The sequence below is a fragment of the Sinocyclocheilus rhinocerous genome, unplaced genomic scaffold, assembly GCF_001515625.1.
Source record: "Sinocyclocheilus rhinocerous isolate Xijiao unplaced genomic scaffold, SAMN03320098_v1.1 scaffold67, whole genome shotgun sequence".
Classification (NCBI taxonomy): domain Eukaryota; kingdom Metazoa; phylum Chordata; class Actinopteri; order Cypriniformes; family Cyprinidae; genus Sinocyclocheilus; species Sinocyclocheilus rhinocerous.
The window spans coordinates 250057-264866 of NW_015664201.1; the positions used below are offsets into that span (position 1 = coordinate 250057).

Sequence of the window (14810 nt, forward strand, 5' to 3'; positions counted from 1 at the left end):
TATATATACTGTATATATACGTATATATAACTTACTATTTGAGTAGTTTTTTTTCAGTGAATACTTTTTTACTCTTACTCAAGTAACTATTAAGATTATTACTTAGGGTGACCGTACGTGCCATTTTTACAGGACACATCCTGGCCAGGATTTCTATATTGCCTAAAATATCCAGGTTTTGGCTGTTTGCGCTGTGCAGACCGATCAGTGTATGACATCTGTGAGAGCTATAGAGAGCAGACGGCTCCTTATGCTTTCGAATCGCTCTCGCAATACTTTGATGTCAAACACAGATCGATCTGCGTAGCGCTGCTTCAAGTCGAACACATCTAATCTGTACGCGTATTTGCATGGCTTTGACCGTTCTCTGTAGACCTTCTCAAGCGCCACGATTGGTCGATTATGTACAATGCCTGCACGTTATTGGTCAAGCTACTTTTCAGATTTAAAACACAAGCTCAAAACATTATTTATATGTTATTGTAATTTTGTAGTGTAAATGCATTCATGCTACATTTCAGCTTCATTAAACTGCATGTGTAAATGCATCTAAATGCCACTTTAGCTGCTTCTGTTTCTTCTGCAGTAGAAAGATCGGTTTTGTTATACTGATTTAATTTGATTGGTAACAGCCCTATAGTGTCTTATATTAAGTGAAATTATCAATAAAATGTAAGAATTTGTTATGAAAGATGGTGCATGCATTTAATAAGGTTAGGGAAAATGCCCTTTTATAGGCAATAAATGACCTGGAAATTAATTACAATAATTTTTAGTATGCAGTAACTTTAGTCATATAAAACATAATTTCCCAACAACAAAATTGTGGCTAGTAGTTTTCCAAAATTACTAGCCACTCAGCATTTTCATTGGCCACAGTGGCTGGTGAGCAAAAAAGTTCATGTCCAGCCCTGCATATGTCATATTGACATCCGGAGATAATTTAAAGGTCACAGGTTAACGACAGAATTCCAAATATACTAAAACCATATAGTATATGGACATCTGGAAATTATTAAAAGGTCAAAGGTGAACCCCCACAGGGGGTCAGATCAAAGGTCACCCTCCATCAAAAATTGACATTTGCTGGTACCCTATTTACTACTGTTGCTGTATACATTATTATACAAAGCAAATGACATGCAATGATATTGTGGCTTGAGATGACATGTCTCTTCTGTGTTTGTTGCAAAAAATATCTAATTATGATAATAATATAATCACTTAAATAAATGTTATATACAGTCAATTAATATATTAATAATAACATGCATGTGTTATTTTTTATATATATATATATATATATATATATATGATATTATTAGTTGTTTTTGGTCGATTATGTACAATGCCTGCACGTTATTGGTCAAGCTACTTTTCAATCATTACCTTCAGCAAGTATGAAAACAGGAAAACAAAGCCAAATATAGAAATCCTGGCCAGGACGTGTCCCGTAAAAATGGCACGTATGGCCATCCTGCTTTTACTTTTAAAGTCTTTTTACTTGAGTACAGTTTTTGGATACTCTACCCACCTCTGGTCTCCTGCACAGCTGGCTTCGTCCTGGTCTTCAGCTTCTTCTCTGCTCCAGCTCCACCCTGGCTACCTGTTCTTCTTTGGTTCCTGGACCCTCTTCCTGTTCACGGGCCTGGCCCTTTGTCCCTCCCCTGGCCTGCCTCCGCTCCAAGTATAATTTCTTTGTAAATTATACTTACCTGTGATTCCCTGTGAAGGAGATACTTCTTATTAAAGTGATAAAATGTTGCATTGCAAAAATGAGTACGCTCTTATCTGAAAGTTATAAAATAAAATTAAAGCGGCAGTTGAGGCCTAATGGTTAGAGAGTCAATCTTGTAACCCAGTCGCAGGTTTGATTCTCAATACTGGCAAGAAAGGTGGAGGGAGTGAATGAACAGCGCTCTCTTCCACTCTCATTGCCCACATTGAGGTGCCCTTCAGCAAGGCACCTAAACCAAAATTGCTGCCCAGTTGCCGCAGCAAATGTGTGTGTTCACTACTGACTGCTCCTAAAGTGTGTGCACTAATTTGGATGGGTTAAATGCAGAGAACTAATTCACTAGACAAAATGTTTTAATCAACAGGTGAGTATGGTCAACCAAAAAAATGTAAAGATAAGTAATTTATTGACAGTTAAAAATGTGTTACATAGTCCATTCAATCATTCTCAGGGTTATTGCTGAAAACAATGGAAGCACTTGAAGCAAGTGTCTCAGAGTCAGCAAAAGCTATAAAAAGAGTGACTGTTTCATCTCACACAACAGAATGCGATGTGCAGTAGGGAAATGATTGGTTGTCGTCCACATCAAAACTACTTTCTGTAGCCATTAAAAAGGCCCATATTTACAAAATATATACTTCTGCAAATCTGGTCAGGAGGCATCTCTGGCCTCATGAGAACAAGTCAGTAACAGCATCCAAAACGCTATGGTGTTGCTAGTGGTAGTGTACAGTGAGAAGTGCCTGCTTCCCAGAGTGAAGGTCAGTGGTAGTAAAGGTTTTTATATAGGGATGTACAGTATAAGTACTGAATGTGTGAGGAAGTTGTGCTTTATCAGTGGTGTCATGAATTTGCACACCATTGTGTTATTGACGTAATACAAAAACTGAAACCTTATTACCAGGTTGTTGGGCATTTTTTCAACATGACAATGACTATATACAGTTGCAATCAAAATTATTTAACCTCTTAGAGACTGCAGTACTTTACACATACAAGCTTTTCTGAAGATCCAGAATTTTATAAAAATTGCATCTATAACAGGCATATTAAAAGTGATAATGTCAATATATAATGTAATATTTTTGAGTTATAGGATTTTTTAATAACACACCTATGTCATAATTATTCAACACCTATTCAACATTGCTGTTTTTAAGTCACTTTTTTTTTTGTATGGTGGGGAACGAAATTGTCTTAAAACACAATTAAGCCTCTAGAAACGCTATAAAAAAACAGAATTAGCTTGAGCTGTTACACATACATAAACTTAGCCCATGCATGGGTAGCGGATATGCAAATTCAACAGAGCTCTCTCAAAAGCTATAGAAGAATTAGTTTTATTGCATTAGAAAGTCTAAGGCTACATAAAGATTTCCAAGACATTAAAAGTTCCTAGAGACACAGCTGGCAGCTTTATTCCTCAGCTTAAAATGTGTTGTACCAGAAAACCTTTGAGGGTGTTGAAGAAAAAGCACAATATCATAATAAATTTGATCAGAGCAACTGAGAAAAACCTGCAATGTACAGCCAAAGACTTGATCCGATGAAAGGAAGAAAAACATTTCAATGCCGAGTATAAGAACAACACTAGACAAGTATGGCCTTCGTGTTGGGGCAACTTGCCGAGTGACACTGACCAAGAAGGACATAAAAGGCCGACTTGAACATGTTGAAATTCATTTGGGTGGACCTGTGGAGTCCTGGAAGAATGTTTTATGGAGCGATGTGGCCAAACTGGAACTTTTGGACCCATGGATCAGCGGTATGTCTGGTGCAAAAAAGGCAAAGTTTATAAACAGAAGAACACCATCTCCATGGTCAAACTTGGAGGTGGAGCAGTCCTGTTATGGGGGTGTTTTACTGTTGCAGGAAGTAGAAATCATGACTGTATGAAGGATATCGTGGATTCTTTGAAGTATCAGGCCATTTTGGCAAGAATTGTGATGCCTTTGGTGCAAAGGACAGCCGTCCCAAAGTATAAAACCAAATCTACTTCTGCTTGGTTCAGGGGATCAGTCATAGGATGTACTTGAGTGGCCTGTTCAGTCTCCAGATTTAACTCTCACTGAAAATATTTTGTTGAATTTGAAGAAAGCAGTGGCAATATGAAAACCAAAGATTATCAGTGATCTGAGGTGAGGAATGAGCCAAGACTGCAGTAGAGATGTGACAGAAGATTCTGAGCACTTATAGGCAGCGTTTATTGGTGGCTTTAAAGAATAAAAGATTCTGCACAAAATTTGACTTTTGGGGGATGAATAATTTTGAACATGAATGTTTAGAGCCAATTTGATTTGTATCATTATTCATCAATGTTACATATTTTTAGAATCACTCAAATGTGTAATAACTTTCTCTAATAGTTCACTGATACCTTTGTTGCATTGTTTTTAAAAAATGTTGTTCTCTGCAACAAAATGTCTTGCAGGTCAAGGGGTTGCGTAATTTTGATTGCAACTGTACATTCTCCTATGGTAAAAATCTTCTGTGGACAAGTATTTCACCCAATCTTAACACTTTACTTTACAACCTTATCCTTAACACCCTCAAGAAGGGTCAGAGCAGTATATTTAAAGTTATGGAGGACATAATAAGTACTAGAATATTACACGTATGTTGAATTTAATCAAGGATTTGCTCATTTTTGCAACCCTTCATTTAAACAAATTTGGCTAATTTATTTATGTTAGATATTAATAACATGTATTTCTCTGTTTTTATTAAGTACGTTTAACGTACGTAAATTTTCCACATATATATATATATGTGTGGAATACATGTAAACACCGCAAGCAGTTCCCAAAAAAAAATTGGCTAATTCATTTATTTGAACTATTAATAGCATATTTATTTCTCTATTTTTATTCAGTACATTTAATATATTTTCAGTTTTTCAATTTAATGTTAGAATACATGTAAACACCACAAGCAGTTCCCAAAGAGACAATTATTCATGCAGACAAGACATAACAGATGTTTTTGTTACCAAACCAATAAAAATATTTTTTGCAGAAACCGTAGAAATACATCCCACCAAAATATGTTAATTAGCTGTTTGCCATCATTTGATTGTAGTTCGAACTGATCCGATCAAATCTCATCTGATTTCAGAAGTTGGTAGTTGACCTTTGATCCCCTGGATTTGTAGACCATCATTCCACACACCATGGCAACTACTGCTATGACACATCCGGCCATGAAAACAAGGTTCAGGTTCAAGCTTGGGCTGATGGCATCTGGAAATGAATAAGGGACATTAGCATTTAAAACCTCATCTTTTAATTGCACCTGCATCTGCACAAACGACCAAGTTAGGACGTACCAGTAAATGATGCACTCCTCCTCAGCCGCAGGGGTCCCTGGGAGATGAAGTGGCTTTTAGTCTGGATGGCAGCTTCTCTTTTGTGAACGTGTGAGGATGGTGCGACCCGTGTGCCATTGGTGCAGCCCTGAGCACAACGTGTGTTGGGATTGTTGGCTTGACATATCATAATGGAGCAGGTGATAAACACCTAGAGAGAGAAAGAGGGACGATTCAAAAAACACATTCTCTGTTCCAGTAAAATGAGGCATGCTTTTTTTTTTTTTTGGTCCATCCTTACCTGGTCATATTGTCCAATAAACTTGAAGGCCTCCATTCTGAACTTGACATTGGGCTGGTGACTTGTGTAGATTTTAACAGTGTCATCAACCCCGCATCTGACATAAATTGACAAAATGGATTGGATTAATTTGTTGGAAAATGACAGTTCTGTCAAAGCATGATAATGTGGTGATTTCCAGACTTCATCAACTAAAAACTAAAATAATTATTTTTGTTACTTGAAATAAAATGTGTGTGTGTGTGTATATACTGTATATAATTGTTAACTGAAATAAAATATTTTTAAAAATTAACATTTTACTTTAGCTCACTTTCTTATTTTCCCATTAAGGTTAATGAGGTTAATCCGAGATTAATCAGATTTTGCACAACACTCGATGTCTAAAATCTCTGTTGTTCAATTGTAACTTTGCAAGAAATGATACTGACTTAATTTGGAATATGACAATCAAACTCTGTGTTTCTGTGCCACACATAAACCTGACTTATTTAAATTGAAATGTCATTGTGTAAAACATATGGCTTTATTGATTTGAGTGATTTTGGATTCTTACCCATTTGTGATGATGGGATAAGAGATGGGATAATTGGGATTATCATAGGGTGTAGCTACACAGGACTCAACGAAGACCTCAGTGTTTTGGACGACATTGACAGGTGCGATCTCCATGAAGATCATGTCTCCAACGTTGTAATCCAGTGGGTAGCTGCTGGGATTTCTTATGTTACTGAAGGTACTAGACTGATAAAACTCAAACTGATAGCTGAATGAGCCGAAGCCTCTCTCGGTGAAGTTGACCGCAGGCCTGTGAGCATCAAACTTCGTGGTGATGCTGCTCTTTTTCTGGTACTTGCACATAACTTCAATTTCAAATACGTTTTTCCTGGTTATGATGTGTTTTGGATTATCGAAGGTAACAATTGTGTTCTTGAAGAGGAGATGTTCATCAGTCTCCTACAGAAAAACAAATATAAAAGCAGTTTAGATGCAGTGAAAGCTTTTATTGTTATTTATATCTATTAAAACTGATTGAACTCCTTACTTCAATCTGAGTACCGCATCCGTTTAGAGAGAAAGTTGTAAACACATGCGTGTTGTTGGAAGAAACTGCACAGGAAGCATTGTTGTTCAGCCGCAAGTGATCTCCATGAATACCCGAAATAGTGGCTCTTTCTATTGACACTGACATTTTGTCCTTAGTGCAGGTCACGTGTGCTCTTGGACCTTGAACAAATACAGAACAATTGTAAGAATGCAGTTGTATAAACATCCATTTACTTCAAGGACACTACAGGACTATTAAAGAGTTAAACAACCCAGGCTCATTGGAAATACCTTACGCTGCCGACTTTTGCAAACATATACATGAATATACATACATTTCACTGCATGTGAAACTGATGCATTTGTGTTGCAAAGCTCTCTGATACAAGTCCAGTGAAACATGAGTCACAACACTCCATAAAAAAAGAGCCAAAAGACTTGTAGACGCAATCTCAAATAGCATGGGTGCTTTAGCAAATGTGTTCTCATCTCACGTTTGCTTTTGTTAACACTATCGGCTAGGTTTATGGTCAGGTACGTTTTATTCATGACACTGTGCTGTTCAATAAACCCACAACTACAATGAAAAAGGTTTTGCAGAAATTTAGGCAGAGTCAAATATTTACAATGATCCTGGGTTGGAAGTAAACCATCAAATCTAAGAGTAAGACGAATTTCAATAAACACTGTAAATTACCTGCAGCCTCCACCACAACAATTACACACCTCATCTCAGATTGATAGTTCCTAGACCTAAAATATTAAGAAGATTAATCAGCTTCATTTGATGTGGCACGTTTTTATTGAATTAATCTCGCTGTGTAATCATACCCATTTAGGCCCTCTGCAATGAAGCAAATTGGAAAATGTTGGCCAAAATTATCTGACGTTGGTGTCCAGTTGATCACATACTCCCCAGTGGTGGTGGTCTCCTTTGTGCTGTTCAGAGGTCCACTAAAGACCACATCAGTGATCCTGAAAAAAATAAATAAAATAAAAAATAAATAAAACATCCAATAAGATGCACATATATTGGTTTAGAAATTGAACTAAAATTAACCAGTTATAGTGAAGATCTAGATCAGCGGTTTTCAGCCTTTTTGACTCCAAGGCCTCCCACTGCCCACAATAAAAATGGTCCCTTTCAACCTTGGTCAACATGACAATATAATTCTATTACATTCTTTTGGCAGAGAATGTTTTGGACGGGTTTTTCTTGAAGTGGGCGGGTTTTGGAGAGCTTTTAGCCTGGAAATTGTTCACCCAATCTTTGTTGTAAAATTGTACGAACATGTTTCTGGAGGGTTACTGCCTGGCAGAGTTTACCTCCAAACTTAATTAAACTTCCAGGCAAGTGTGTTGGAACTGGTTAAAGCTAAACTCTACAGGACGTTGGCTCTCCAGGAGCAGGATTGAACATTCCTGATCTAGATTAATCCAGTTTGTGCTCTGAGGAAAGTTATGTTGAAGAACTAGTTCAGTCTAGTTGATCTCAGAAGGAAGTGTGAACTGTTAAAGTTGAGGATGTAGGTTGAGCTCAGAAAGTAGTTTGAAGATCTAGTCTCGCCTAGTCCAGGAGTGTCCAAACCTGTTCCTGGAGTATTTTGGCTCTAACCTTAATTAAACATACCTGGAACTGGCAAATCAAGGTCTTCACTCTCACTAGAAATTTAGAAATGTGTTGGAGCTGGTTGGAGCTAAACTCTACAGGACGTTGGCCATCCAGGAGCAGGATTGGGCACCCCTGGTCCAGAGAAAACTGTTTACTGTATAACAGTAAAACTGTTATCAGACATTTCCATCATACCTTGAGAAGGTTGCAGTAGCCTTTACTCTGATCTCTAGCTCTTGATTGACACGAGCCTGTAGATGTTCTCCCTGATGAGGTGTTGGGTGGAGGAAACGAGGTAGATATTCACCCACGATGCAAGATGGTGCAGGAGCCTCCACTAAAACATAAACATAATAATAATGGTTGTTATACAGAACAACACAATTAAAAAAATGATTTCAGCAGTGAACGGTACCTTCTACAGCAAATTGGAGAGGTATTTTGCTCAATGGTGGATTGGAGGATGCATTAAAGAAGCGGGATCTGGCCGCCGGGGCCATGGCAGTGTAGGTTAGAGTTATGTTCTGGGTGGGATAGTCCTCCATGACCAGCTCAAATGCATAAAAACCACGTGCAGCATTGACAGCGTTTGACAGAGTACAGGTGTTCTGGAAAGAAGAAAGAAATTAACTAAATTAACTAATTATTAGCAACCAAGTCAGCCAAGAACATGTCGAAGAATGAAAGGAAACAGTTAACTGTATATTTCACTGCTGTCCATGGCAACATACATGGTTATACATTATTCCTCACCTGGTCCAAAGTGAATCCTGCAGGTTGGTTGCACATTCCACACTCGTTTGCAGATAAAATTCCATATCTACACCTGACCTTGTCTTTATCTGGATCACAGGACAAAAGATTGTAGTTCCTGGCGCAGTTCTGAGGAACTCTAGAAACAATCCAAAAACAGTCATCTTGAAATGTGTATAGGTAAACAGGCTCCAAGAAGTACTTAGACTGAAAGATGCATCCATCTGGACCGCAAAGCCTTCTGACATAATTAAATAAATAAATGCCAAACGCTATTTTCTAACAAAATCAAATTTATATCAAGCACATCAAGGTCAGCTCAGTAGAGCCGTTTGGGTCCTACGGCACCACAGGTTGCTAATACGGTTAACTGTTGCTACAGTCAGACGTGCAGTGAAGAGAGATGAAACTTTCAGTGAGTGAAAAACAATGGCATTCTCAAAAATTAGGAAAGTTGACGGGTCCTTAAAAAGTCTTACATTTTGTTGTATCAAATATAAGGTCATAAAAAGTCTTAAATGGTACAAGTCTTAATTATGATTTCAGGAGGTCTTAAATGTGGGGACGGAAAGACAAGAATAGCAATATAGCTTAATGTGACGATTAAACTTTTTTAATCGACGATTTTATTGAATAAATATGAGTGCCGCACATTTGTTAGCTGCTGCGCTGTTTTGTGTACAGCTGTTACCGGGGAAACGGCTATATTTCTGCCGTTCCAATAGCGCCACCTACTGGCAGAGAATGAATTAGCTTTTTCAATAAGCCTGTCTGCTGTTTTTGTTCAGACCATTGTGAAAATCAACCCATGTTTTTATGCAGCAAACACACAGAGTTGTAAATGTGCACTGGTGGATCGACAAGAAGATAATGCATTATACAAATTTAAACAATTAAGACAGTAACATATATTTATATGTTATTTGATTCATATAATAATTGATTGATAATAGCTGTTTTTTTTTATTCATATAATAATTTATACTTTTGACTACATTTTCTTTAAAAGTTGATTAATTGATACTTTTTTCTTTAAAAAAAAATAATTTGTGTAGATCTTAAGAAAAGGTCTTAAAAAGTCTTAACGATGAGCTTAAATAATTTAATTTAATTTAATTTAATTAGTTAAATGTTCCTGTGGCTCAGTGGTAGAGCATTGTGTTAGCAGTACAAAAGGTTGTGGGTTTGATTCCCAAGGAACACACATACTGGTTAAAAAAAAACAAAGTGTATAGCCTGAATGCACTGTAAGTTGCTTTGGATAAAAGCGTCTGCTAAATGCATAAGTTATTATTAAATTAAATATCCTGCTGATACTTTGATACTGATACCTGGTCTGGCAAAAACCATCAATTCATGTTTTTAGGGATATAATTGCCTGGACCTCGGCTGGTGAGGAGGGTTCATTACTGGACCTCAAGCAATTTTAGTTGAAGACCCCTGACTTAGACAATCAAGATACATTTTAAAAAGTGTAAATGCTATTGCGTCACATAACAAAATACCAATTCAAATGCTAGACCTATTCTCAGAACTGACTTTTACACTTTTGTAAAATGTCTTTGCAATTACTTTACACTAGCTGGTCCTAGAGTGACTTTTACTCGATTATAATCAATAAAAATGGTAAGGTAAATGAAAATAGATTTATATATCTTGAATAAAAAAATAAGATAAATAAATAGGAAAGAAAGAAAGAATAAAAGAAAAGCAAAAACCTTTTTTGCTATACTAATACTACTAATACTACTACTAATAATAATAATAATAATAATAATGGAAATGGAAACAAATTATAATTTATGAAAATATATAAAATATGTAATATACAAATAAAACATTTTTTAAAGTATTACACTAACATCATTGTAATATGTTAGTTACATTATGAATACTGAACATTCTACCATTCTGTCTATTAATGGGAGATCAGAATTTTGGATGTAAATTTCCTTTAAATGGTCTTAAATTTCTTTTTAATCCCTAAAAGTACAAATTGGACATGAAATAGATTTTTAGGTTTAGATTCAAATTTTTTTAAATCAAATGAATGGCGGTTGTACATTACTTTAAGAAGCAGACGGAAAAAGAGAAGTTTTAGTGCAGACAAAAATCTTTTGATGAAGACAAACTGATTTTACCTTACAATGGGAAGTGTGGTGGCGACTGGAGATCTGTTGGGTTTAGAGGTGTCAGATCTTTCTCCGAGGTCAATATGTGTGACAAGTCCCCAGTTTCCACCATATATGTTATATGAGGTAGCGATCCAGCAGCAACTACTTTGTCTGTTGACACATGCATTTCATTTATAATAAACAAATTTTAGATTATCTACAGTGCTATTATATTATGGTTAATTAGATTAATCGAATTCCTCTCATTTTGCTTACTGCAGCTGAAATGGGCTGTTGTTGGAGACGGTTCTTTTCATCACTGCCTCAGTCTGGCACCAGCTACCACCATTGGGACTGCTGTCCACACGACCACCCACAAAAGAGGTTCTATTGCCACAATTTCCAGACCTGCACGTCCAGGAGTCAGTTGCATAACAGCTATGATAGGCCTCCTTGAAGCGGATATCCACCTGAAAAAATACAGATCTAAGTAATTTCTCAAAATTAAGTTGGCATAGCTACTGTCTGATTATTCCAAACTTTTGACCTGTAGTGTATGTACTGTATAATTTTAGTTAGTTTTAATAAAAATCCTCATAAAAAGTACCCATGACTGAAGAAATATAATACAGGTCTCACCCTATAGGAACCATCAGGATTCTTTATCGGGTTGAACGTCATTGATCCTCCATAGAAGTGTGAGGCTGAGGCTGTGGATGCCAGCAGCAGCAGAGCTGAGAGCAGAGCAGAGACAGACATGATGATGCTCATGAATGAGATCTGACCAATGATCACAGCACGTTCCCTTTTAAAGACCTGATGGAGGAAGTCATCTAAAAAAAAAAAAAAAAAAAGAATCACATTTACAATAAAATCTTCCAGGAAAGAAAATATTAAAGTTTGTCCCCATCCACTCCTACTCCAAGAATGATTGGCATGCACTTTTGCAATTCCATAGCATCTCTGTACATCTAAAAATTCTGTTCAATATCTCGTTTTGATCTCATACAGTGCTGGTATTTTAGTATTATTTATATACCTTCATATTTATACTATTATAGTTTTCATTCCAAATTTTTAGCTTTTATATTTACAGGTTTTTTTGTGCATTTTTGCTCTTTTTAAATATGTCTGTTTATGTTTCTCTTTTTTCAGTTTTAGTTTTATTTCCACTTATAATTTTAGTGCTTTAACTTAAACTTATTTGAGTTACTTTCCAAGGCTTTCCAATTTCTAATTTTAGTTTAGCTAAGTTTTTACTCTAATAACAATTTTTTTTTTTATCATAGTTTTAGTTTTAGCTAGTGAATAAAAGCATGTAAAAAAAAAAAAAGCATGCTTTTTTTTTTTCAATGAGGAAACATGTTTCCTTTTTCAACCTTAAACCTATTTTTATTTTGACCGTGCATTTTATTAATACAGCAAGATTGAGTAAAGATACTTATTTCAGTTGCTAATTTCAATTTCATGTAATTGAAATTGGTTAACTTATTAAAATATTGAAAAAACACGTTACCATGATATGACTGATCATATAATTTTTTTATATAATAGTGCTGTGGGTTTCCTCAATGATTTTGAATGTTCATGACGACGGTTTGCGGCGTAGAAAATGTGCAGCACTTGCTGCTACTGAAGTCTTCCAATTGGTCAAATTCAAGCAGAAAACACTGATAAGAGTGTCAGTCCAGTTTAAGCTCTATCTTTTCAATCTTTTTAAGAAAAAAAAATGGTACAGATGTGAAAGTAGATTCAACAAATGATGCAAATCCAGTCAAAATATTCCAGTCAAGGTCAACCTAAAAACATTTTTAATAGGGTCATTTGCCTGCAAACTTTAGTTCTAGACTATACAGAAAGCAAAGGAATATAGGAAACAGTTTATACTCTCTCGTCAGTTTAGAAGGTTTTTAATTGAAAATGCATTTAGATCATCAAAGACATGCTTGTCCATTATGCATATTTAGTTTATGCATTATATCATCAAATCAAGCTCTAAATGTAATGGAGAGCCTATGGAAGAGTTTTACTTTGAAACCTTGCCACGTGTCAGATATTTCTGGTCCTTCTCCATTACAGATGCTACGTTTGTTTCCTCATCTACATACTATTTATTACTTTGGGTTTGGCAGAGGTGTTGAGGTATGTAATGAGGATGTTAGACTATACTTTCGTGACCGCATACTATTACTATTAAGTAGTCATTTAGTGGATACTTTCATCCAAATGTAGTTTCATTGTTACATGTAAGGATCAGATAACATGATACTTGAACCCTGTAATCTGGCACTTAATCTACTGACTGGAATGAGGGTGGAACACAAACACTGAAGATAAAATGATAAATGATAACACAAATATACCACAGGCTCTAGAGCAATAGATTCAGATGTTAAGATAAAACCTTGCTTAAGAGTCAAGATCTGTAACCATATCTGCTCAGCATTTGATATACTACTGTTGCTGAAGGAGAAAACACTAAAAAAAAAAAAATCACAGAAGGCTAAATGACTGCTGTCTTTCTTGTAAAAAAGAAACTGATATTATAGTTTAGTATGGCAGCTCATATTTCTATTATGAAAAAGTACTTTTTAAATCCATTTATATATATATATATATATATATATATATATTGTGTGTGTGTGTGTGTGTGTGTATATATATATATATATAGTTCAAGATTTTGGAAAATTCTTTAGAAATTTTGAAAAAGTCTTTTTGACGTAATGCATGTATTCAATTTCCATTTATGACTTGGAAAATTAGACACTGGTTGTAATTAGCAAGTATGAAAATAAAATACTGTAATAAAATAAAAAAATAATGTTTATTTTATTTTATGTTTATTTTATTTAATAACGCAGTAGCTATTGTAGTGCAGTTGCTGCATTATAATAATGGTTTATTTCAAACACCAGGGAAATCTTCTTTCTCTGGGCTGCAGGCGTTTTAACTGCACGAATGCAAGATTGTTCTCGTGATTCATTTGTTCTTGTTAATGTTTAAGTGCATTTCACTCAACACCATGTAAACTTTTAGTTTTGCTTCCAGCAAACAAGGAAACCATTGCAACAGGTCTGGTGAGGCTTTTGATGTGCTCGTGTGGATTTTTCTTCTGGTAAATGTCATAGTGTCATGTCTTTTGTTATTCAAGTTATTCAAATGCTTATTGTATGCATCAAGCCTAACACATAGCCTTTCAAAGTATACTTTATTTGATAATGTGCACAAACACAGGAACTCTACACATGCACACTAGAAAGTTGATACTAGTCCATTGCCTGCATTGTTTCTCCCCAAAAGCAATTAAAAAAATCTCTGCATTTGTTTCTAATCGTTTGTTTGCTTTTATTATGTGTCCTGTATTTCGGTCGACTGAACTAGTGATGCCAGTCATTTGTGATTTATTAATTCTTTTGATTCAGTTCTTTATTTTCAATGAAAGAGGGAAAAACAGGTTTGCAAAACAGTTATTGACCATTTAGTAACTTTTTACAGTTTTCATGTTACATTCCTTCCTCATCTCTGTGAAGGAATCTTTGCTCAGTCCTGTCAGAACCGCTTTAACTCTCACAGACTGGCTGGTCAGGAATAAGCTGCTCTTCAGGTCATGGCACATCACTGTTTTTGACAAACACCAAGGTCGTGGGGTAATTTAATTGCTGTCCGAATTCATATGCGAGTTTACAAGAAATCAATTAAAAATTCACTGTTTAAATCGTTTTTGACCACTGTCGAACACCGAACACACGTACGGTAACTCGGCAACTGTTGCACTACGCTGTAATTTGCATGCATATTTATTACTCAAATTATGGAAAGTATACAAGAACAATATTTCATAACTGCTCCACCACAGCGAGTGGGAGCTGTTAAGAACAAAAAGAAGAAAGAGAAGAAAAGCATGTAAACATTTGAAATGGGTCATTATTATGGCAGCA

At 35.7% G+C, this 14810-nt stretch overlaps 1 protein-coding gene across 1 annotated transcript; it reads right to left on the reverse strand.

Annotated features, from left to right (window-relative positions):
• Positions 1-4744: 4744 nt before the first annotated feature.
• Positions 4745-11612, reverse strand: LOC107729925 (deleted in malignant brain tumors 1 protein-like). Its single transcript, XM_016540662.1, has 13 exons — positions 11509-11612; positions 11146-11339; positions 10897-11040; positions 8756-8894; positions 8418-8610; positions 8198-8339; positions 7222-7365; positions 7088-7143; positions 6389-6570; positions 5900-6300; positions 5344-5440; positions 5064-5253; positions 4745-4977 (listed from the first exon to the last, which is right to left on the reverse strand). Exons 1-13 carry the CDS (start codon positions 11548-11550, stop codon positions 4832-4834), a joined length of 2070 nt encoding a protein of 689 aa, XP_016396148.1. The 5' UTR covers positions 11551-11612; the 3' UTR covers positions 4745-4831.
• Positions 11613-14810: the final 3198 nt, after the last annotated feature.